The sequence below is a fragment of the Solanum lycopersicum genome, chromosome 12 (assembly GCF_036512215.1).
Source record: "Solanum lycopersicum chromosome 12, SLM_r2.1".
Classification (NCBI taxonomy): domain Eukaryota; kingdom Viridiplantae; phylum Streptophyta; class Magnoliopsida; order Solanales; family Solanaceae; genus Solanum; species Solanum lycopersicum.
This window is the reverse complement of record NC_090811.1, coordinates 64,819,448-64,841,633: the sequence shown is the minus strand read 5'-3', so window position 1 is coordinate 64,841,633 and position 22,186 is coordinate 64,819,448. Positions and strand designations below refer to the sequence as shown.

The window sequence follows — 22,186 nt, the reverse complement described above, 5'->3', positions numbered from 1 at the left end:
TCTTAATCTTGTCTCACTCAATGTGCACAAACATTTACAAGTTCTCAAACAACTACAAAATCAATGCTACAAACACTAAAATTACAAGTGTGTTAAGATTGGTTTTTTAAAAAATATCTTATAAACTAAAAGTCATAAGTTCAATTGTTTTTTAAACTTTTTTTTTTTAAATTTAAATACTTGGCAATTTGGCTTATTTCTACCATTCTACTTTTCTTTTTCAGTTAACTATCAATATGAGACTTTATTTACATCTCCAACATCACATCTCAAAATTTCTCATCATGAAATAAGGAGTCAGTTAAAAACATCTTACTTCGAAATAAGTTAATTTAATCATATATTATTCCAATCTCACAATAACTAATAGACTTAAATGCAAAATAAAATAATAGTCGTACATTTTAATCTTAAGATTATTATACCTTATATCTGACGCGGAGGATACGTATATGTGATGATTGAAACAATTAGTCCACTTGCTTGCCACATGGCCCTGTTAAGATCTGAGGAAAATATCATCGCCACGTATGCATTGAGAAAACAGAGTTAAAGATCTTCTTTCTGCTCCATATCTTTTTCTCTCTTCACAAAACTCTTCTTCTCCTCCTTGTATTTTTTTTTTCTCTCCAAATCCCTAAAATATCTTCACTTAAATCCTTCATTTTTTTCCAGATTTACCCTCAACAGTTTACTCAATTCACATCTCCGGTAATTTTATATAATTTTTTTTATTTAAAATAAACTTTGTTCTAATTAATTTCATCATTTTTTTTCTGGGTTTCTTCATGTTATAGATGTTAAGCTGTATTTGTTATTTAAGGTTGATTTTAATTTTTTTTTTTAAAAAAAATTGATAAATAGTTTTGTACTAGGTTATTATTAGAGGATTGGTTGTAGAATATTTTTTTTCTGGGTTGATTTCTATGGAGGGTGATGTGTATATATATATATATATTTTTTTTTTCTTACGAATAAAAAAAAGTACACATTTGTTTGGGTTGAACTTTTTTTTTTTTTTGTTAATGAGAAAAAATGGTTCATTTTGATGAATTACTAGTTTTTTTTTTAGTTTTCAAAAGGTGCTAATTTTGTGCATTTGTGTAACAATTTTGAGGATTTTTATTGTTTTGTTGATGATTTGTATAAGTGAAATGAACTGCGAACACTTTTTTCTGTTAATGGAAAAAAAATGGGGGAAAATTTGTTCCTTTTTTAGGAGAAAAAAAAGGTCCTTTTTAGCTTTCAAAAGATATTAATTTTGTTGTGCATTTGTTTAACACTATGATGGTTTTTTTAAATTTTTTTTTTTTGGTTTTGCAGGATAAAAGTGGTATTTTATTATTGTCTTCTGCACAGTAAAATAGTGAAATCTACAACTGCCATAAGCTGGTTATAATATTAAAGGGACTAGCTTGAAGCTCTAAGGTGATTTTTCTTGATATATGGATCCTGTGGCGAGCCAGAATTTTCGTTAAGGAGGTTGAAAATATGAAGTAAACATATGATAAAGTCTTGGGGGTTCAACATTTACTATATATATATATGTTAAAAGAAATAATTTTAACTATGTATAAACTGTATAATTTATGAACCTCATTAACCTTACTAGCTGGACCATCCTCGGATTGGGGACCAAATGTGTTGAATTATGATATTTTGATCCTTGATATGTAGTATTTTCTGAATCACTAAAGTTCTTTGATTGTCAAACAGTTGTATGGCTTCTTCAAGCGAAAGGTGGATTGATAGTCTTCATTTCTCTTCATTATTTTGGGTTCCTCCACAAGCTGCAGAGCAGCGGAAGGTGCGTTGCTTGTTAGGGACATTTTAAACTAGCTATGGTGATCTTTCAAGTTTCAACTCTTGTGATAATTGAAGAAAATGTGTGATTAGGTAGAAGGGTATACAAAGGAGGAATACAATGTAGCTGACCTTAACGTACTGTTGCATTTGACAAAAGAGGCCCTCCAATCTGATTAAATATAGGTTGAAGAATGTCATGTAAAATGCCTATCACTTTTCTCCATTATATAAGATAGACAGACTACTTTCTTCAAACTTGTTTTTTAAAAAAATCAAATGGCTTTCAGAATGTCGATGGTATGCTCTATCCAGAGACCATACCACAACTAGCGAACCATGCAGGCAAATAATAACACTCTGTACGTGATTAGAAGTACCAAATTTAGCAATCACAAACTAATGAGGTTGAGATGAAGTCACAAGAGACTACTCAAACAGCATGAATAATCTTTGCGCAACTCTCTTGCAGAAAAACAACTTGCTCATACTGCAACTATCTGGATTTATATTTGAAAGGCCTTTGTAGTTGTATTCTGTTGTAACCGTTAAGCCTCTCTTGTACCAACACCACGTAAAATGCCTGGATACTTGGTGTTAACTCTAGCTAAGAGGATTCTCTTTAAAAGTGGTGACAGAATCTGTTATTAAGATTCCAACCATTTAGGATGTCAGCATGTCTATGATAATGAAGGATTTGCATGTGTAACTTTTAACTGAAGTTGGAAACAATGACGTTGTATGATTTAAGTGCATGGGGTAACATTTACTTTTAAGCCCATAAAGAAATGGCGTCCGAGAGTAAGAGTTACTTTTCTGGTGGGAATATAATAAATGTTTAATAGCTAGTCTTGGTTTTATAAGACAGTGAGGAGCATCTCTAACCAAATAGTCTTACAAAAAGCAAGTATTGCACTATGCTTTATTCTTTCTCAAACAGGAGGTTGGATGAAGGATTTAGATGTGAGATACGTTTCATGGACTACCAATTCCTCATGAGGATGACCCAGTGGCTGAGGCTCCAGAGTAACAGTTTGGAAATCCTGTTTACAGTACTTAGTATGGGCTCATTTGCTCCAACCTTGGTGGCATGATTATATTTGCAAAACCGTGCTTGTTACTTGTGGGCTGGACATGCTACAGCAGATCTAGTCGAGATGCGCACAAACTGGTTTGAGCACTTATAAAACAAAAAAATAAAAATTAAACTCATGCCCCTTCATGTGTGATATTTGTACCCATAGAGACTGTACTTGCTCTGATCACCCTGGGGAGAGATTTAGGTTCTTCAATTAGTCTTCCCAACCTTCTTTCTACTTAAGATACGTACTCCATCATTCTATGTGGTGCATGTTCCATTGTGAAATCTTGTTTATCAGTCTCAATTTGATCAGTTGATACTCTTGACCAGTGGGTAATATGACTATTCACGTCAAAGCAAGTGAAACTACATCCTTCATCTTGTACTTGGAAATTGGAAAAGAAGGGTGCAGGACTCTACAATCAGGATTGGTGCTGTCTGAACATACTTCAAACAAATGAACAAGAAGTTTCTTTTGAGGGGTGCCTATACTGCATAATATTCAATAAGGAAAATGTTAACAAAGGAACAAAAAACTCAATTGTATAGCGGTTCTTCAATAAAATAGAGAGGAAAGACGAAAAAATGTGCTTCTTACAAGGGAAGCAAATGGTGCGAAATGAGAAGGGACATAATCTGAACGGTCTTACATCAGGAAGGTTGCAGTTGTTTGAAGATCAGAACTCTTAATAAATTTCAAGAAAGATCTCTTAAACAGCATCTGACCTTCCAATGCTATTTGTCTGGACTTAGATTGGGTTGAATTAGTCCTATTGCATTATCGTCTTAAATTTTTTATGCCAGAAAGACTTCTTGCTTTTTTTGTTTAATTTCTATAGACTACCTTTGAATTTTCACTCATGACAAACCTACTTTTATATTCTCTTCATAGGATCAAATTACCGCTTATGTTAAATACTTTGGTCAGTTCACATCAGAACAATTTCCTGAAGATATAGCTGAGGTATTCAGTAAATTCTGTAACCATCTCTGTTGATAATTTTCAATATCTGAACAAGTTGTGTTCATTCTTCCCTCTAAACTAACTACATGTGTTATAATTGGCAGCTCATAAGGAACCGGTATCCATCGAAGGAGAACAGACTTTTTGATGATGTTTTAGGTATTCTTCTCACCTATTATTTAGCATTTACAGTATTGCTTCCACCTACTTGTGAGGATTGATTGAGTTGTTTCTATATTTTGTTGTTTGTTATAATTGCCAGCAACTTTTGTTCTTCATCACCCAGAGCATGGGCATGCTGTAGTTCATCCAATTATTTCATGCATCATTGATGGAACACTGGAGTATGATAAAAGTAGTCCACCTTTTGCTTCTTTTATATCACTGGTTTGCTCAAGCAGTGAGGTATGCAGATTCATTAAAAAATTAACTTAACTAATCTCATCATGCTTTTTTACTCTATGATATTTTTGAAGCCCATCTTGAATATCATAATATGAGTCTCACTACTAATCATTAACCCTTTAACACAGAAGGAATATTCTGAACAATGGGCTCTTGCATGTGGAGAGATTTTACGTATCCTAACACACTACAACCGCCCGATTTTCAAAGTTGATCGTCAGGACAAAGGAACAGATAGAAGCACCAGTGGAAGCCACACTTCAACAAGTGAATCTTCCTCTAGTGAACCTGGTGTGCCCTCTATACAACATGAGAGAAAACTGCTGAGACCATTGTCTCCGTGGATCACTGATATATTGCTTGCTGCACCACTAGGGATTAGAAGCGATTACTTCCGCTGGTAAGCATCTCTCAATGTTGTTTGCAGGTTAGATGTTCCATTGCACTTTAAAATTCATTAAGAATATAGGAAAAATTCATTAGCATTCATTGATAGGAGTATTTTGTATCCTTTTTTCTTGTACTGGACAGTGGGCATTTGCATCTGGTTGTCTTGGTTTAGCACGTTGCCCATTGATTACTCAGGGAATGTTGGTTTGGGTTGTCTTAGAGTGTGTGTGTACTATTTCCCTTCAATTGCACCTTTCTTCGCTGAAGCCCCGGCCTTATCAATGCTTTGTGTGTAAAGCCGCTAATAGACTTCAGAATGCTTCTTTTTTTCTGAACTTTTCTCCTTTAGTAATACAGCTTCGAGTCCATTTGATTCCTTCAGAATTTTTCGAATGCTAGTTGACATTTATCCTCTTTTTGGTGCTCTTCAAATTAAAGAACTTCATTACTATTATTTTATTGACGTAGAATATTTTTCATTGAGATTCTCTAAATTGGTACTTGTAGAGATTGAGACTGATGAAAAAGGATAACCGGAAACTACACAATCCTGCTAACTGCTGTGAAATGTTTCATGCTTGTGCAGGTGTGGCGGTGTTATGGGAAAGTATGCTGCTGGAGATCTCAAGCCCCCATCAAGTGGTATGTGGACTTCTGTTTTATGAAATACTTGCTCCTGTCTATGGCTCTAGACCTTCACTTACAACTTTTAGTTTTTTAGCAACCTTAGTGCTATTCCCGTGGACATGGATAACATGCTTGAAAATCAGTGCAAAAAGTCTTCATGCTGGGTAAAAGTGGTAATAGATTAGTGTCCTCTAGTTACTTGCCCTATGATAGTCATCCTCTAGCTTGCGAAAATATTGCTCTGGGTTCATGTTTCTTACCAAGTCTTGCAAAAGAAATATAATCTTCCTTACGTTAACATTAGTTCCTTTTCTTTTTCTAGATTATGTTTCTTGAGAAGAATAAGAAAGAGGAACAGTTGTCCTTGACTGCCACTGCAATTTCCGCTAATTGTGATTATGTGAAAGAATCTAAGCATTCACCCTTAAATCCTTAAGTCACTGCGTGAAAAACTCCCAAGATATTTACAACACTTTGGAAGCCCCTACACAACTTACTTGAGAAAAATATATGGGTGAATAGTCAATACCTTTTTGCGTAAGATTCGTACATCAACTCTAGCATGGACTCACTAGTGGGTGAATCGGCTTACCAAAGGATGTCATACTATGTGAATCTGAGTAGAATAGCTAAAAACCTTAATAAATAATTTGGAAGCTCTTACACAATCTATGTAGGAGAAGTAATATAACTCAATAGATAACATACATTTGCTTTGTTTCTCTTCATTTTCTTCCACTTGTCCCTCCTATTAGACACCGAGTTTCACAACTTTCTTGTAGAAGGCTAAGATATTAATTTAAAGTGTTTTCATATGTTAGAATCGCAACAGAATTGTTACTGACTTGAAAGTTTATTTTAGCTGCTTCTCATGGGTCTGGGAAGCATCCACAACTACTGCCTGCAACTCCAAGGTGGGCTGTTGCTAATGGTGCTGGCGTTATTTTAAGTGTTTGTGATGAGGAAGTTTCTCGCTACGAGACTGCTACCTTGACTGCAGCCGCTGTTCCTGCACTTCTGCTTCCACCTCCAACAACGCCTATGGATGAGCACCTCGTTGCAGGACTACCACCACTTGAGCCATATGCACGTTTATTTCATCGGTAAGAGTAAGAGCATGATTTAATTTAACTTTACATCTTTGAATAAAGGACTCATTTTAACTTCTGTTTCTGGATTAGATATTATGCAATCGCAACTCCAAGTGCCACACAGAGGCTTCTTGTTGGACTTTTAGAAGCTCCACCATCTTGGGCTCCAGATGCACTTGATGCTGCGGTACAACTAGTGGAACTTCTGCGAGCAGCTGAGGATTATGCATCTGGTCTGCGTGTAAGTTTAAAAATTTTCTGTCAAAGTATTGTGATATTTGAGCATCAATCTGCTATACGTCGGAACATATTAGCAATTTATATTCATTCTCTGTTTTCTTTGTGGTTCTTTATACAACTGTAAGGTTGTACTTTTTTAACCATCTATACTATGTTGGAACACACAGATAGAATTGTTCTGTATGAATTTTATATAAACTTGCCCCAAACTACTATGTTTTCTTGTCCGAAAGGAGCATATCTGTAGACATGTAGACATAAAGAATTCACTGTTTGCAGTCTTGATATATAGCCAATTCCTGTATGTTAAATTGTCTTAGTTGCCTCTCTAAGAGCTTAAGTTGTTAGCAACGGACATTTTTGTTTTATTACTTACATTCTACAACCTGGTCCTTCGTTTGTTGGTCTGATTTTCATTTTACCAATTTAGGAATTTTTTGGGCTTTTTCCAATTTTGTCCCGTAGGCCAAAATTAACTACAGACGCTAGCCGAAATATACAAAAACTAATTATGTATATTTCTAATCAAAGTACCCAAAACCGGTTGACCAGATCGGGTACTGTTCCCACACCCACACCCATGTCATGTCGACACTGGTGCGGCACCAAAAGTGAAGAGTCCGAGCAACTTAATTTTTACTTAATACACAAAGCTTATACATTTGCTGACTATTTTGTAAATTGGATCACCGAAAGACATTTGACTGTAATTATCTCTTGTTTTTTATTGCTGATGGTGATAATATTAGACATGTGTCTAACTGAAGCGGCATAAATAGTGAGGATTCACATAGCTGATTCCAACTAGCTTGGGTTTAAGGCATAGTTGTTATTGTTGGTGGCGGTACCTTGATTGTTGAACTAAGTTGCTCTTCATACTCTAGTACCATGTTGAAACAGTTTTATCTAAAATGAAGTGTTTAAACTGCCGGAGGGGTATAATTTAATTATACTACAAATAATATATGTGAGATATGAGAGAAGATTTTGACCAAATGCACGAGGAGAGTGTCTTACACGTAGGGTTTATATAAACATGTACAAGGTATTCTGTGAGACTATAGTCCAAGTTAGCACACCTCTAATCTTCCATGTGCCTGTTATTTATGATACCTTCTGTCAAGTTAGTGCCAAGCTTTTTACATATGAAACTAGTTCAGGGATGAGCAAGAGGTTTGATCACGATTTCTGGTAGGAGTGATTCTATATGATAAATCTCTTAAATATAGATTTCTAGTCAGTAGAATATAGAGAGGATTTCTAGTTTCAGAGAGACTGTTATTAGAATGGAATGGTCCTAAATGTACCAAATTGATACTGAGAATCAACATAGCCAACCCCGACTAGTTTGGAATTGAAGCATATAGTTCTTATTGAGTTGTTTTGTTGTAGTGAACTTCTGTCGCTTTCAGCTATCCTTGAAATCCTTTGTATAAACTATGATCTCTGAATTGTTCTCCGCAAAAATGTATTTAATTATTAAAGAATTTGATTGGTTGTGTTGCTTGAGTACACCTTTCTATCCTACATTAGTGGAATTTTTTCTTTTAGCTTCTTTTGGTAGAATTCCTAACATTTTATGTATTGCCAAAGCTTCCTAGGAATTGGATGCACTTGCATTTCTTGCGTGCAATTGGAATTGCCATGTCCATGAGAGCAGGAATTGCTGCAGATTCTGCAGCAGCTTTACTTTTCCGAGTACTTTCTCAACCTGCTTTGCTTTTCCCCCCCTTGAGGCAAATTGAAGAAATTGAAATTCTGGGTGGCGACACTTCATGTAATAAAAAGCAGGTACATCCGTCAGTTATGATTGTTGAGTTTATCTATGTGCTAGTTCTTTCTGTGGATTTCTTCTTTTATTTGGATATATATGTTTGGCGTATGTGATTACCATTTTTATTATTCTTCAGAGAGAAGTGACTGCTGCAGAAGCCACAGTAGAAGCCACTGCCCAAGGGATTGCATCAATGCTTTGTGCTCATGGTCCGGAGGTTGAATGGAGAATATGTACCATCTGGGAAGCTGCTTATGGATTGATTCCTTTAAGTTCATCTGCAGTTGATCTCCCTGAGATTGTAGTTGCCACCCCTTTACAACCACCCATTTTGTCATGGAACCTGTATATACCCCTTCTTAAGGTTCTTGAGTATCTTCCTCGTGGGAGCCCATCTGAAACTTGTCTTATGAAAATATTTGTTGCGACCGTCGAAGCAATTCTTCAGAGAACGTTCCCGCCTGATTCCTCTAGAGAAGAAACCAGAAAAACCAGATATATTTTTGGCTCTGCCTTAAAAAATCTTGCTGTGGCAGAACTGCGAACCATGGTTCATTCATTGTTCTTGGAGTCATGTGCCTCTGTTGAGCTTGCATCTCGACTACTTTTTGTTATCTTAACAGTATGTGTCAGTCATGAAGCAAAACCAAATGGGAATAAAAGGCCTAAAGGTGAAGATACTCACTCACCTAGTGAAATCGGGGCAGACACTCAGGCAACCATTGGAAAACAAAGACCAATAGGGAGTAAGAAAGTGAAAAAACAAGGGCCTGTTGCAGCATTTGATTCTTATGTCCTTGCTTCTGTCTGTGGACTTTCTTGCGAGCTTCAGCTCTTCAGTATGATTTCAAGAGGGCCTAATTATCCAGATCCAAAAATCATCATGGATGAAGCCAAGCCTGCAAGTGATTCATCTACTGAGCTACGAAATGGGATTCATTCTGCCGTCTCTCATACTCGGAGGATGTTGGAAATTTTAGAGGCACTTTTTTCTCTTAAACCATCTTCTGTTGGAACCTCATGGAGCTTCAGCTCAAATGAGATAGTTGCTGCAGCTATGGTAGCTGCTCATATTTCTGATCTTTTTAAACGCTCCAAGGCCTGCATGCACTCTCTTTCTTCTTTGATACGGTGCAAGTGGGATAATGAAATTCATTCCAGGGCATCGTCAATTTATAACCTAATTGATATTCATAGCAAAACTGTTGCATCAATTGTCAACAAGGCTGAACCATTGGAAGCTTATCTAATACATGTACCACTTCTGAAGGAGCGACCTAGATGCTTGAATGGGAAAAAGCATTATAAATACACAAGTCGTAATTGCTTAACATCAGAACAACCATCAGGACCTCTGTGTAAAGATTCGTATGATCGTAGAAGTTCACTTGTGTGTGAGAAAGCTTCAGACTCAAGTTCACACTCTAGTGAGCTTGCTGGGTACACCATCAGCAAAGTGTTTGCAAATTTCTCCTTGGATGCTACAGACTTGGCCAATTTTCTTACAAAGGACAGGCATTTTGGATTTAATTGCAATGCACAAGATCTTTTAAAATCAGTGCTTGCAGACAAACAAGAATTGTGTTTTTCTGTTGTCTCATTGCTCTGGCACAAGTTGATTGCATCACCTGAAACACAACCCATTGCAGAAAGCACTTCCGCCCAGCAAGGATGGAGACAGGTACCTTCTTACTTTTTCATGTTAATCGCTGTTAATGAATTAATATTTCCTGTGGCATTTGTCTGGTAAGAAACAAGATTTCATCCTCAAATAAGAAGCAACATCCCTGATAACATATGCTATATGCAATGCCAATGACATAGCTTGGAATTTTCCGCAAGTGTTCCTGCTTGGAGCTTCGCTCAAAGTTTCAAAAGGTGGTTGGTCATTGGTTTTGGCGCCAAAGATGTGAAAACCATTTTTCATGTAGAATAAAAATCCCTCAAAACAACATTATTTGGTCACTCGCCTAATTTACCTCCTGAAACTTTTTTTAAAAAGAAAAATAACAGACGTTACCTCCCTCAAAACATGTTAAGCTCATGCCAAAGGAGACAGCAGAATGATATGGCCTTTACTTGTTTGATCATAAGTAGCACCAATCTCTTCTTCTATATAGGTTTCTCTATGAATATGAATTTGTTATCTCAAGCCATGCACTCGGCCACTGTAACATAGGGGTTCATATGAACCCAATAACTTTTGTATAGACCCTATATTTGTATTAGAATACCCAGTATGTGGACAGTTCAGTTGTAAAGAAGAGACAATCAAAGCTCTCTGATTCCCAAGATGTGGGTTCTCGGAACCCACTTGTGTTGGTTCTTTTTCTCTTTTAGTTATATTCCTGATTCTCTTTTTAGAAAGAATCATGAACCCGCATCAGTTTTTTCCTTTTTGCTATATGCAAATTTCTTTTTAAAACTTTTTAAAAACAAACATAAGATTAACAAATGAAAAAAGCAAAAAGCACTTCCTCTCTAAAACGAAAGGAGAACATTGTTTCTTCCTCTTTTACACAAATGCAAACCCAAAATGTGATTTTCAATGAAAAGTTAGGGTTCATACTTTTAAATATATATATTGAACATTGGTACTCGTACCTCAGTTTGGTACTAGCTTGAGGTCGGTGTCCCAAATTCAAAACCCATAAACCTCAGATCCTGACTCCGTCTCCGCATGCACCCCATCCACAAAAACCATTTACGCCCAAAATAGCAGTAACTACCAACAACCTTAATTAGAACTGTATAGGCGGCATAATAAGCAAATCATTGTACTGTTTGAATGTAGGAGGTGAAAATGTTATGATGGCAGAAACTGAGTTTGTTAGATTGGGAGCCAAAATGAGAAAATGTTGCTTTTTACGATTATTATGCAGTGTTTTTGTGTGATAGCATGAAGAATGTCCATAATTAAGTTAGTCACATGTTGCTTTTGCATTATATATCTGCATACACAAGATACTTAGTAGCTTTTTATATGGTGCTAACAGTCTTCCATAACTACAGGTGGTTGATGCACTATGCAATGTTGTATCAGCGGCACCTGGAAAAGCTGCAACAGCAATTGTTCTTCAGGTCCAGATTTCGCTTTAACTGTATTTGGTCATTATAGATCATGATCATTTTTTGTTAGGCTGCAGCTAGTATGCACAGTTCATATTTATTTGGATCCAAATGGCTTAACAGATACACCTGCTATTTCAAATAATTACATTCTTTTCTAGGGAAAAGAAACAAGTCTATCCTTGTCCTATCCGAAATTGAGAAATTTTGCCCTCCAATGAACTTTTGGTCTAATATTACTGATGCATTAGGATAAAAAGTCTTTTTTTTCCTTAACTCCTAACAAAACGCCAAGGGTAATTTTAAACTAAAGTTGAAAGACAAGGGGTAAGCTTGGACCTTTTTTCACAAATAATTTGGACACATGGAGTCCACCTATTTCATGTTGGAGTTCCGTTAATTAAAAGAAAAAATATAGGATGATTTGCTTATGGCAAGGGTATTAATAACGGACCCAAATTGTATGGAGAAAAAATTGAGCAATTCCGAATAGTTTAGGGGCAATTTCTGGAAGTTTTCCCTTCTCTGTCATATTTTTGGCGTTATCACATGGCAAATACATTTATGTTTATGGTACAGTACCTTTCCGGTTCCAGGGTTTCTTAGACTTGCATGCATTAATAGTTATCATCGCTTTGCTTCTAGGTGTAAGTAGGTCTTCATCACAATATTTGTTTGGTCACTTTCTTGCCAAACTTTACTTGTCAGGCTGAGAGGGAATTGCAACCATGGATTGCTAAAGATGATGAAGTTGGTCAGCAAATGTGGAGAATTAACCAACGTATAGTAAAATTGATCGCAGAACTGATAAGGAATCATGATATAGCGGAATCTTTGGTAATTCTGGCTAGTAACCCTGACCTCCTTTTACGGGCCACAGATGGGATGCTTGTCGATGGAGAAGCATGCACCTTACCACAGCTAGAGGTAATGACATATTTAGATTTCTGGTTTAGAGGTAACATCTTTTATACTACTTATTTCTCACCTGATGAATCTATGATTCAGAAAGCTACGACTTCCTTTATTTTCGTGAGTACTTGAATAGATGATTGATTCATCATATTCAATATCTTCTGTATTTTCTGATATATTTACATCCTTGCCCCTTAAAAAAAATTGAGCAGCTTTTGGAAGTGACAGCTAGAGCAATTCAACCAGTACTTGACTGGGGAGAATCTGGACAATCAGTTGCTGATGGCCTCACAAACCTATTGAAGGTGATACTCTTTTCTAGACTTGGTTCAAATTTGGGATCAGTAAGGGTATGCTTGGTATGAAGGAAGAGCTAGTGGGTATCTTACTTATTTTCTAGTGTTTAGTAAATAAGCTACAAAAATATAGTCCGAAAAGTATTTATATGTAATCTAGCAAAACACTATGGGGAGTGGAATGGTCAAGCGTTGGGGGTTGTGGGAAGGAAAGGGAAGAGTATGAACTTGGAATGTCACTTGTGAAGCTTGTTTATCTTACTTCCATTAGGGAAGTTATTATTTTTCTCATTTTTTTGGGTAGTGAACTGCGAATATCACCATAACACCCAAAAATATTTACAAATAAAGAGCATCTAGCATCTCAGCTGTCTTCTATGAAGAGTAGAGCATGTAGACATCAGGAACCAGCAAAACAAAAAAAAACAGCATCTCAAAATAATTCCAGAGTCAATGAATCAGCATGTGACGGTTCCTAGCCTTCCTGGAGCTGGAAACTAACTCTAGATTCCTTTTGTATGCGTCACAGCAAACTCAGTATTTACAGTTAATTTCCTAAAAATTTCCAATTCCTAGCTTGCTAAGTATAGTATATCAAAGCACCATACTTTAGCTGTTACAACTTCCTGCTTAAACTCTCTCCGCGTTTTCTTTTCATCCAGCTCAGGCTTCGTTTCGCAGTTTTCTGTGGTGAAGATTCACCAACTCAAGTAGCCAAAGCAGTATTCACAGTAGTTGTCCATTGACAGTCTGCAAATAGGTGCTGATGAGTCTCAGTTATCCCTCATCACATAAACAACATACATCATCATCAACTGGATGTGTTGTCTGCGCAGCCTTTCTTTGGTTAAAAGTTTGTCATGCTATGCCTACCAAACCATCAGTCTCTGGCTAGCCCACATGATTGAACTCCAAACCAGTTCAGCTTCAGACAATCTATTTAGATCACCAAGCATGGCATTGTAACTACTTGACATTGAGTATGAGCCATTAGGAGTTAGTTGGTAAATCCCCCCTTAATATCAGTGCACTATCAACCCTTTAAGAGAATTCAACTTCTTCCTTCTTCCAGTACAAAGTACCAACTGCAATCCTGAGGTGGAGTATGTTCCCAAATATCATCATTTTGACCAACCAAACATGAGAAAATTGGAATACATCTCCATACCAACACCCCCTTAAGATGAAAAAAGTTTATCTTATATTCTTTAATTTTACTTCGCACTTAATGATAAGATAAACTTAGGTACAACACTAACTAGGTTTACATTGCAGTGTCGTTTGCCTGCCACAGTTCGCTGTGTTTCTCATCCAAGTGCACATGTCCGTGCTCTCAGTACATCAGTTCTTCGTGACATTATGTATGCTGGTTCAGTAAAACCAAGTGCCAAACAAGCAGCAGATGTTAATGCCATCCATAATCCTGCTTATCAGTACCTTAGCATAAGCATCATTGACTGGAAAGCGGATATTGAGAAGTGTTTGATGTGTGAAGCTAGTAGCCGGCTTGAAAATGGAATGTCTGCTCAATTTCTTGATACTGCTGCTAGGGAATTAGGCTGTACTATATCAGTCTGAAAACTCACTTTTCTGGGGCATATATTAGGTCTCTCTGTACCATACCATACCTATCTTGTAAAAGTCAGTTAGAAAATATATTTTAGAGTCCTGTGATTGTTGTACAATGGCATGTAGATAGTTCCACTTGTTTTGTTTTTCATTTGGCACAGATTGTGTTTGTTGTACTTCCAAATACAAACATGATTTGTGGAAATAAGTAGATGTAGTTGTTTAATATTTTGAGTGACCCACTAAAGGCTGGTTCAGCTTTAGAATTGAATTTTTCCTGTCATGTAATAACCTTCTTACTTTGTATTGTACATTCAGCAGATAAAAAGTCATCTATTCAGTTTTGTTTTCCTCTCATTTCCTTGTTGATCTAAGCGGGCCACTGTCGGGACGGGTTGTCCCTTCAACCAAAAAATAAATAATATTATTCTCTTAAAAAAGAGTATTGAACGTTGACGTCTATGAACACGACAATAATTCATACAAAAATTTATTTATAAATCGCACGCTTTGGTGAATATATACAAAAACACATTTATGGATCACACATTTCGGTGAATATTTACAAAAACACATAATAGTCAACGTAAGATTTAGCAGATAAATGTTGATCATTCCACCATTTCTTCCACAAAACTAGCTGATTTAAAAGATTTCCAGCAATACCAGGCAACCTAAATACTCAATAAATCTAAATTACTAAATGTTACGTGACGCATTAATTAAAGTTTTACGACTCCGTTTTCCCTTCCTTTTTCTCGATCACATATTTGAATCAACATGTGATATTGTTTCCTTAAGAAGTTCATCTTCATCTATAATTCACCATACGATATGATATTTATGATATTGCAAAAGACTTGATTTTTTATTTTCAAAATATTTATCAATAAAATCTTGACAAATAAAACACTGTTAAAAATATATATAAAATATTTTTAAAATTAATAATCCACAAGCTGGCCTCTGAAGTTTGTGGGCTGGATCAACGGGCCAAATAGGGGCGGATTGGGCTGACCTCGCAGACCAAACCTATTTTTGATGGCTCCACATATGATAATATAACAAAAGTTGCATGGGCTAATGCCATGCAATCTTCTTCTTTTTGTTTTTTTTAATCTCGACTCCTTTTTCATATTTTTTTTCTTGTTACGATGATAACATGAGATGAGCTTAAACCGAGTAGCTACGACTTTAAAAATGTATTTTCGAGTAGCTTTGCTCATACTTAAGAAATACAATCTTGGAAGGATCGAATACACACTTAACAAAAGATCATGAAAAAATATTTTTCTTCCAACCAAACACACCTTTAATGTCGACCAATAGTTCCTTGAGAGAGAAAAAACTCATCACTCACTATAAATTATTGATCAAATAGAAAAGGAGAACGAAAGAAACCAAGCTCTATACCCAAGTCTCAATCTTTTCTTACTAATGTTATATTATCAAAAAGATGAATTATAAGATGAAGAAAAATCTAATTCGATCGAAGGAGCTGTGTATGTAGAGTCAGCTGACTATAAAAAGTTCTGTTTTTTTGTTTTTTTGCTTATCTTTTCTGTTTCAGCTTCAATGCTAGAAAATCTTACACCTTATCATCGGCTTGTGACGAATCTGATCCATGCTTGATTGAATGGCTACGACGCTCTTTCCCACCAGGTTTAGATGAGGCATTTCCATACCAGATCATTCCGCAAACTGCTATGAGCATGCCAACTACCACTTGTATGTTGAGACCTTCTTTCCCAAAGAACAAGAATCCCAGTACCAAAACGAGTATTGTTTTCATATGACCGATAACTTGGAATGAAACAGCAGTGAATCTTCCAATGCATATGAACTGGCTGAGATTGGTGCCTATTGCTATAGTGCATGAAAGAATGATGAATGCCTGCAGAGAAAGAGTTATTATATTAGTGTAAGGTACCATGTATAGAACAAAGCATGGATTTAAAAGTCAAAACCCATACAGACAGAATATTGTTCATAACTGAGAGTATTTCCTCTGGTGGTCTAATCTCCACTAAACTTTCTTTGTGAACCCAGAGCACAAAGTTTTCTATTCAAACGAGGTCCATCATCCACTTACAAAAAAACAGAGATGCAACATAGGCAGGGGAAATAAGATATTTTTTTCAATTGATGGCAAAAATTAACTTATACACTCTGATCACATGACACAGGTTTCAAAAATACATTGGTGAGCACTAAATCCTACTCTCTTGAAAATAACAGTGTTGCATGAGATGAACATTGGTCTGAATGTTCTATATCAGCTTTTTATTTAGCAGTAGCAAAATCTGGAACCTATACGTACAACTTTTTTGGTGGGTCGAAATAAGCAATCTCATATAACAATTAGCATTTGTGATTTGACAGGTGCATCTTAAAGTCGTAATTCATCAATATTGCAGATTCACAACTTTTTGACAGTGAAATAATATAAACATACATCAAAGTATCAGACAAAAGATATACCTAAGAAGTTCAAGCTTGCAACTTGCAAACATAAGAATGACTTTTCACTACCATTTTTCATGAAGAATTAACAAATCAAACAACAATTCAAGAGTGAGGTACTAACCGATGATGAAAATGTGAAGTCAAAGTGATCAATCCTCTTGTTGGTCAACCAATAATCCACAAGCGGACCTAATAGCAGCAGACTTCCAGCCTGAACTGGTGCAGTATGTCCCAGCAAATTGAAAGAACTAAGGGAGTATTTCCTTTGAAGGTAATGAACATACTGCATATACAAAACCAAGTGCAGATATCAGTTTTTGACCAAGTGCAATTACATTCAAAGAGGAGCTTCAGAAAACTAGAAGACTAAAAAATAGGAGTAAATATTATTTTTTTCAAATCCAAGTCAAGCACAGAAGTGACCAGTTGTACAGAATTTTCCAAAAAACAAGTTTTCAATTCTAGATGAGGCTTAGGTCTTGTTGTTTCCTAACAAACTTTGCATTATCTATAAAACGTTTCATTTTACTTGTCCAAAAAAATTGACTAAGATAGAGTGTGATTTCCCATATAAAACTCTATATTACTATTACAACTTTGTGTTGCTAATACAACCTTTGGCTTCCTATATAAAACTCATCAGACGCAATACCAGCATATCTAGCAGGACAGCAAGAGCCCACTTATGTTCTATAGGGTATATAATGTTAAATAAAATGTGCACAGAAGCAATACCTCGATAAGAGCAGCAAAGCACAAAAATGCCTTTAATGTAGGGAGGTTTATGTTTAAACATAAACAAAATTCAAAACTTGCATAAAAACAAAGTTAGGAATTCTTACAAAACCTTTAGGTTTTCTAAAACTAAAAAGTTTACAAGTACACTATTTAATATAACTAATCTTGAATTATTAGAATCCTTGCATAACTACTTTTTCACAATTGTTGTCTCCAACTTAAGTGGCATGCAACTCAACCAATCCACTAAACTGCCTGCTACAACCACAAATAAAGTTTCCAAGTAAACTGTGCTCGCACTAAGACAAGAATAGATGGGCTCACGCCTAGTACAATAACTGGATTTGAATCATAGGATCTCCAAACTGTTACTCTAACAGAGTACCTAAAACACTCAACTGGACCCTTGTGCTATAATACCTGGATTACTAATCCGGTAATCAAATTGCACCTTATTGATGGTGCATCTATTCCCTCGGTGTAATGGTGTGTTATTCAACTGATCAAATCAAGCTTTCCAAGATGGCATAAGTTAATAAATTGCCAAGACAACTTACATACTGTTGTAGAGCAGTGCTCCATACAGCTACAAAGGCAGCAATGAAGCCTTTGGTATTAACACTCACGTCCGTAACTGTACATACAGCAACCCCTAGGAGTACCACAACAATGCTCAGCTTTGTATCCCTTGAATAGCGGATCTTGTCAAAGGAAACTTCTAGTAAGCAGGAGACAGGGATCATACTCAACTTTGCAATCTGAGAATGATAATGGAGATTAGAATTTGAAGTTCTCAACAGAATCAGAAGAGCAGGATGAATGTGATGCGCGGTAGAATTACCTGGTAGAATCCCACCGAGTTCCACATCAAACTGATGTTCATCCCAACAATAGAGAAGTTTGCACACAGTACAAATTTTAGAAGATCTAGAAGGGGTAAGTGAGAAGCTTGGATGATCCCGAGCCACCTTAGAACAATCGTCATCAAAGTTGTTGTAACAAAATGCATCCCCGTTAATGTTGTTGCTGCAAAGATTGTTGTAATCAAAAGCTAGAACAATCATATAACAGAAAGACTGAAAAAAGTGTATAGTAATGTCAAATCTTCATTGTCCAACAAGCAAAATTTTTTTTTTAGCTTTTACATGAAAATGCCGGTGCTGTAAACCTGCTTAAGTTCAAGTTTGTCTTAGAGTCTCTTTTCAATGTGACAAGTATTAAATTCATATCCGCTAAGTAATTTTTGAACTTCCTGTAAATTGTGAGATTCAGTTCAAAGAAGCATGCGTTTCTCTTGGTGCTAAATGTCCCATCAGACTCATTTTTTTTATTTTTTTTCCTTCTTAAAAAAGCAATGCATATAGCTATAACATTGTAGATTATAGAGTTCAGAATAGTATATTTCGTGATATTATAGCCAGATTCCTTTTAATTGAAATTAATAGATACAACCAATGTAGCTGGAATCTTAATACAAAGGAATGCTGTTCTGAGAAAGTGATGGAATATCGCGGAGAAATTTACCAAAGAAAAACCCATAGTTAGCCATTAAGGCTTTGTTAACAATAATGATTCCAACTGAAGTGACCACATTGAACATCCATGCAGCCACATCACCTGCAGCCTTCTTATTAGCCTTGCTTGAAGGAGCCATTTGCCTTTATTTTTTGCTGCCAGAAACAAGTTTTACCCTCCAAGCAGCAAATAGAAGCATTCACACTTCTACATCAAAATTTCCAAATCTTTTATTTGCTCTTCCCACCTACGATACGTAGAAGAAAACATTACGATCCACAACAGACAGATCAAGCAAACAAACAATTCCCTTCTATAACCCAATCGCATAAGTAAGACAATGAAGTTAATAATACATTTCCATAATTGCAATGGTCTAATAAGATCTAAAAGTAAGGGAAAAGTGAATACAACAAGAAAAGAAAGAAACAATTCACCATACGATCAAGTATAAAACAAACTTTTAGTGGAACTCCACCACAATTTACCATAATCATAACTCCTCTTTCCCCTTCTTTTCTTCAACTAGTTTTTATTTTTCTAGTCGAAAAGCAGTATCAGCTAGTAAAAATCACAAATTGCATAAAAAGATCAAAGAAATCTCAAGGATGCAACCCAAATGAACTAAATTAACTCTATCACTCATGAATACAACAAGCACCTATGAGCGTGGCCTAATGGTCAATGAAGTGAGTCCAGCAAAGACCAAAACACTAGGTGATCTCTTCCCATACGGTAGACAAAGTTACCAGCCGGACACCACAGTTATCAAGAAAACTAAAACTCAATCCCAAACTAGTTAGATTTAACTATATGAATCCTCATTATCCATTTCAACCTGTATAATCCAATAACACAGTGAAAAATAGATTAAAAATCACATAAATCACTAGAATCGCAGCATTTGCATCAATCACAGATGCAGATCCACACTTTGCTTCAAAATTTAACAAAACTTTTACGCAACACTATTCTCAGATCTAAATTCCCAAAAACCTAAATTGCAATCAGTGAATCAAAATTCTCATAAATCATTCAACAGATCTACATTTGCAATAACAACACATCCAATTGTCAAAGAAAAAAAAAGTGAATAATTGAACTCACCAGTTGAGAAGTAAGGAGAAATGAAAGTGACGCGTTTTAGATGCAGATCTTAACGTGCGAACTGGGTCTCTACTATACGTATATATGTATATATATAACCAAATTGAACAAACTTTGGAGTGTATTTGTGTGAATGTAAGCAAAAAAATGGAGGAATTGGGGAAGAAAGAAGGAAGTTTTGATTGATTTGTGAGGTAGATTTTTTTTGACAAATAAGAAGTGAAAGAAGTTGAAGAAAACACACACAACTGTATCAAGTGTATGACATGTTGTGTTTACATGTATCAAAGATGATGGAGAGGGTGGTGGGTGGTAGGGGTATAGTGGGGGAGTTGAGGAATGTACAATTTTCCAACTTGGTCCATGTGCTTCATAGTGTGTTTTTTGGCTCGGATGGTAAAGATTTCTCACGTTTAATTGAATGATTGGTCAAGTAATCAACGAAGTATTGAAAGACATTGTGAGTTTGAGTAATCAAGAAAGTAAAAAGGTAAATTAACTTTGTTAAACGAGTTGGGTTGATTTAGAATCGGAGTAGATCGAATTGGTTTTCGATCGACTCGAATAAGCCTAAGTAGAGGTTGTTGGGAGTTTTGTTGGATTGAACTCGTACGGTTCAAGTTTTCAAATTAGTGGTTCGAGATTGATTGTTATAGATAATGTCGGGTGAATTATTAATTGTGTGTAATAGCTCAACTATATCTACACAAGTCAGTTTAAAATCTTCTAAATCCAGATCGATTGAAATCCTCCTCCCACCCTCCCAACCCTCCAAAACAAAAGTCTCTTCGAAGTGAATTCTCCCTATACATCTATTCAATTTAATCAACTATAGTCGAGTTCACTGAAATTTTAAAATAACGTGTTGCAAAACCATCTACAAAACAGTTGATGTTGATATACTTGTGTCATATAAAAAGCGTTACAAGGTTCATGTACCATTGCTGTGATGATATAACAAAATAAAAGTTCCCCCTATTCCGCATAATAAAGCAAAGCCCCTCCACCCCCCACCCCACCCCACCACCCTCCGCAATTGATTTTATCCTTTCCGAATTGGCTCGCCCCTCGACAAGTATAGGGTAAATGCTTACTAATATATATTTGTATTTATATCTAAAATAAATACATTACTTAATTATGATTAATAGCTTATTTGTTCAAACTCTGCTCATTTTAAGAAGTGTTTTTTGAAAATTAATTTTATAAGATTTGTTTGAAAGAACAATTTACTAAGTTTTTTTGTCAGTATTATGTCACGATGCGTATTTAGTCACGGTTCTAAAAGTATTTAGGGGAACAATTTCTTAAAAGCAAGCTTTGCTATTATTTTTTTTTAAAAAAAAACACCTTTTTTCGATGTTGATCATAAATTTTGAAAAATTATCTTCAAATATTTATTTGACCATAAATTCTACATCAGATTTTATAGACAAATTTCACCTTCACTAAAATAATTTTATTTTATATTTTGAAAATTAATATTATATTTATTGATTTGATATAATATTTAATACAAAGCAAATTTTTACCAAAACGAGAAAGGAAAAGGAATTGACATTAGTTGGATCAAACTCACACGTATTATATGAGAAACTCCATTTTTGCTGCCTTATTATTGTTTGAGATGAGATATGTGTCGATTTTAATAACTTTGTATAATAATATTTCTTGAATGACAAGATTGAATAAATAAAATATCTTATTTAAAATATTTTAGTTTCTTTATATTAATTTAAATAGGGCAACTTTTTATATATAGCAAATAAAAAATTTATATTTGTATGTTATAGCAAAGTTTGCATAATTGCGTTCCATAGCAAATATAGAAATTGTATAATTCGCTATACATATACAGTTGAAGCAAATTGTATAAAACGAAGTATATAAAACAAGAAAGAGAAAGACACTTGGGCAGAGACCTATATAAAAATGAGGTGTATAAAATGAATTGTATTATTATAAGATATAAAACAATTATATACAATTTGAATTTGTATACAATGAGAAAGAGAGAAAGATAAAAGAGACTTGACAAGGAATATACAATTGAATCGAATTGTATAAAACGAGAAAGAGAGAAATTAGATACAATTTGAAAATTGTATAAAACGAGAAAGAGAGAAAGGCAAAAGA

The 22,186-nt window shown here is 35.3% G+C and overlaps 2 protein-coding genes across 6 annotated transcripts; one reads left to right on the top strand and one right to left on the bottom strand.

Annotated features, from left to right (window-relative positions):
• The first annotated feature begins 481 nt into the window (after positions 1-481).
• Positions 482-14,568, top strand: LOC101258346 (protein GIGANTEA-like). Of its 5 annotated transcripts, none has more exons than XM_004252518.5 (16): positions 482-711; positions 1,324-1,428; positions 1,717-1,807; positions 3,777-3,848; positions 3,953-4,007; positions 4,111-4,253; positions 4,382-4,653; positions 5,230-5,285; positions 6,133-6,373; positions 6,452-6,602; positions 8,195-8,392; positions 8,512-10,056; positions 11,388-11,456; positions 12,153-12,371; positions 12,572-12,664; positions 13,931-14,568. In XM_004252518.5, the coding sequence occupies exons 3-16, from the start codon at positions 1,721-1,723 to the stop codon at positions 14,231-14,233; spliced, it is 3,504 nt and encodes a 1,167-aa protein (XP_004252566.2). In that variant the 5' UTR covers positions 482-711; positions 1,324-1,428; positions 1,717-1,720; the 3' UTR covers positions 14,234-14,568. The 5 variants fall into 5 exon arrangements, with proteins under 5 accessions (XP_004252566.2, XP_069148621.1, XP_025884281.2 ...); XM_069292520.1 differs by having other exon boundaries at positions 531-711; positions 4,385-4,653; XM_026028496.2 differs by having other exon boundaries at positions 547-711; positions 1,324-1,482.
• A 934-nt stretch (positions 14,569-15,502) lies between these two features.
• LOC101258633 (UDP-rhamnose/UDP-galactose transporter 6) lies at positions 15,503-20,616 on the bottom strand. Its single transcript, XM_004252519.5, has 6 exons — positions 20,051-20,616; positions 18,953-19,190; positions 18,270-18,454; positions 17,986-18,186; positions 16,812-16,973; positions 15,503-16,118 (listed from the first exon to the last, which is right to left on the bottom strand). Exons 2-6 carry the CDS (start codon positions 19,080-19,082, stop codon positions 15,813-15,815), a joined length of 984 nt encoding a protein of 327 aa, XP_004252567.1. The 5' UTR covers positions 19,083-19,190; positions 20,051-20,616; the 3' UTR covers positions 15,503-15,812.
• Positions 20,617-22,186: the final 1,570 nt, after the last annotated feature.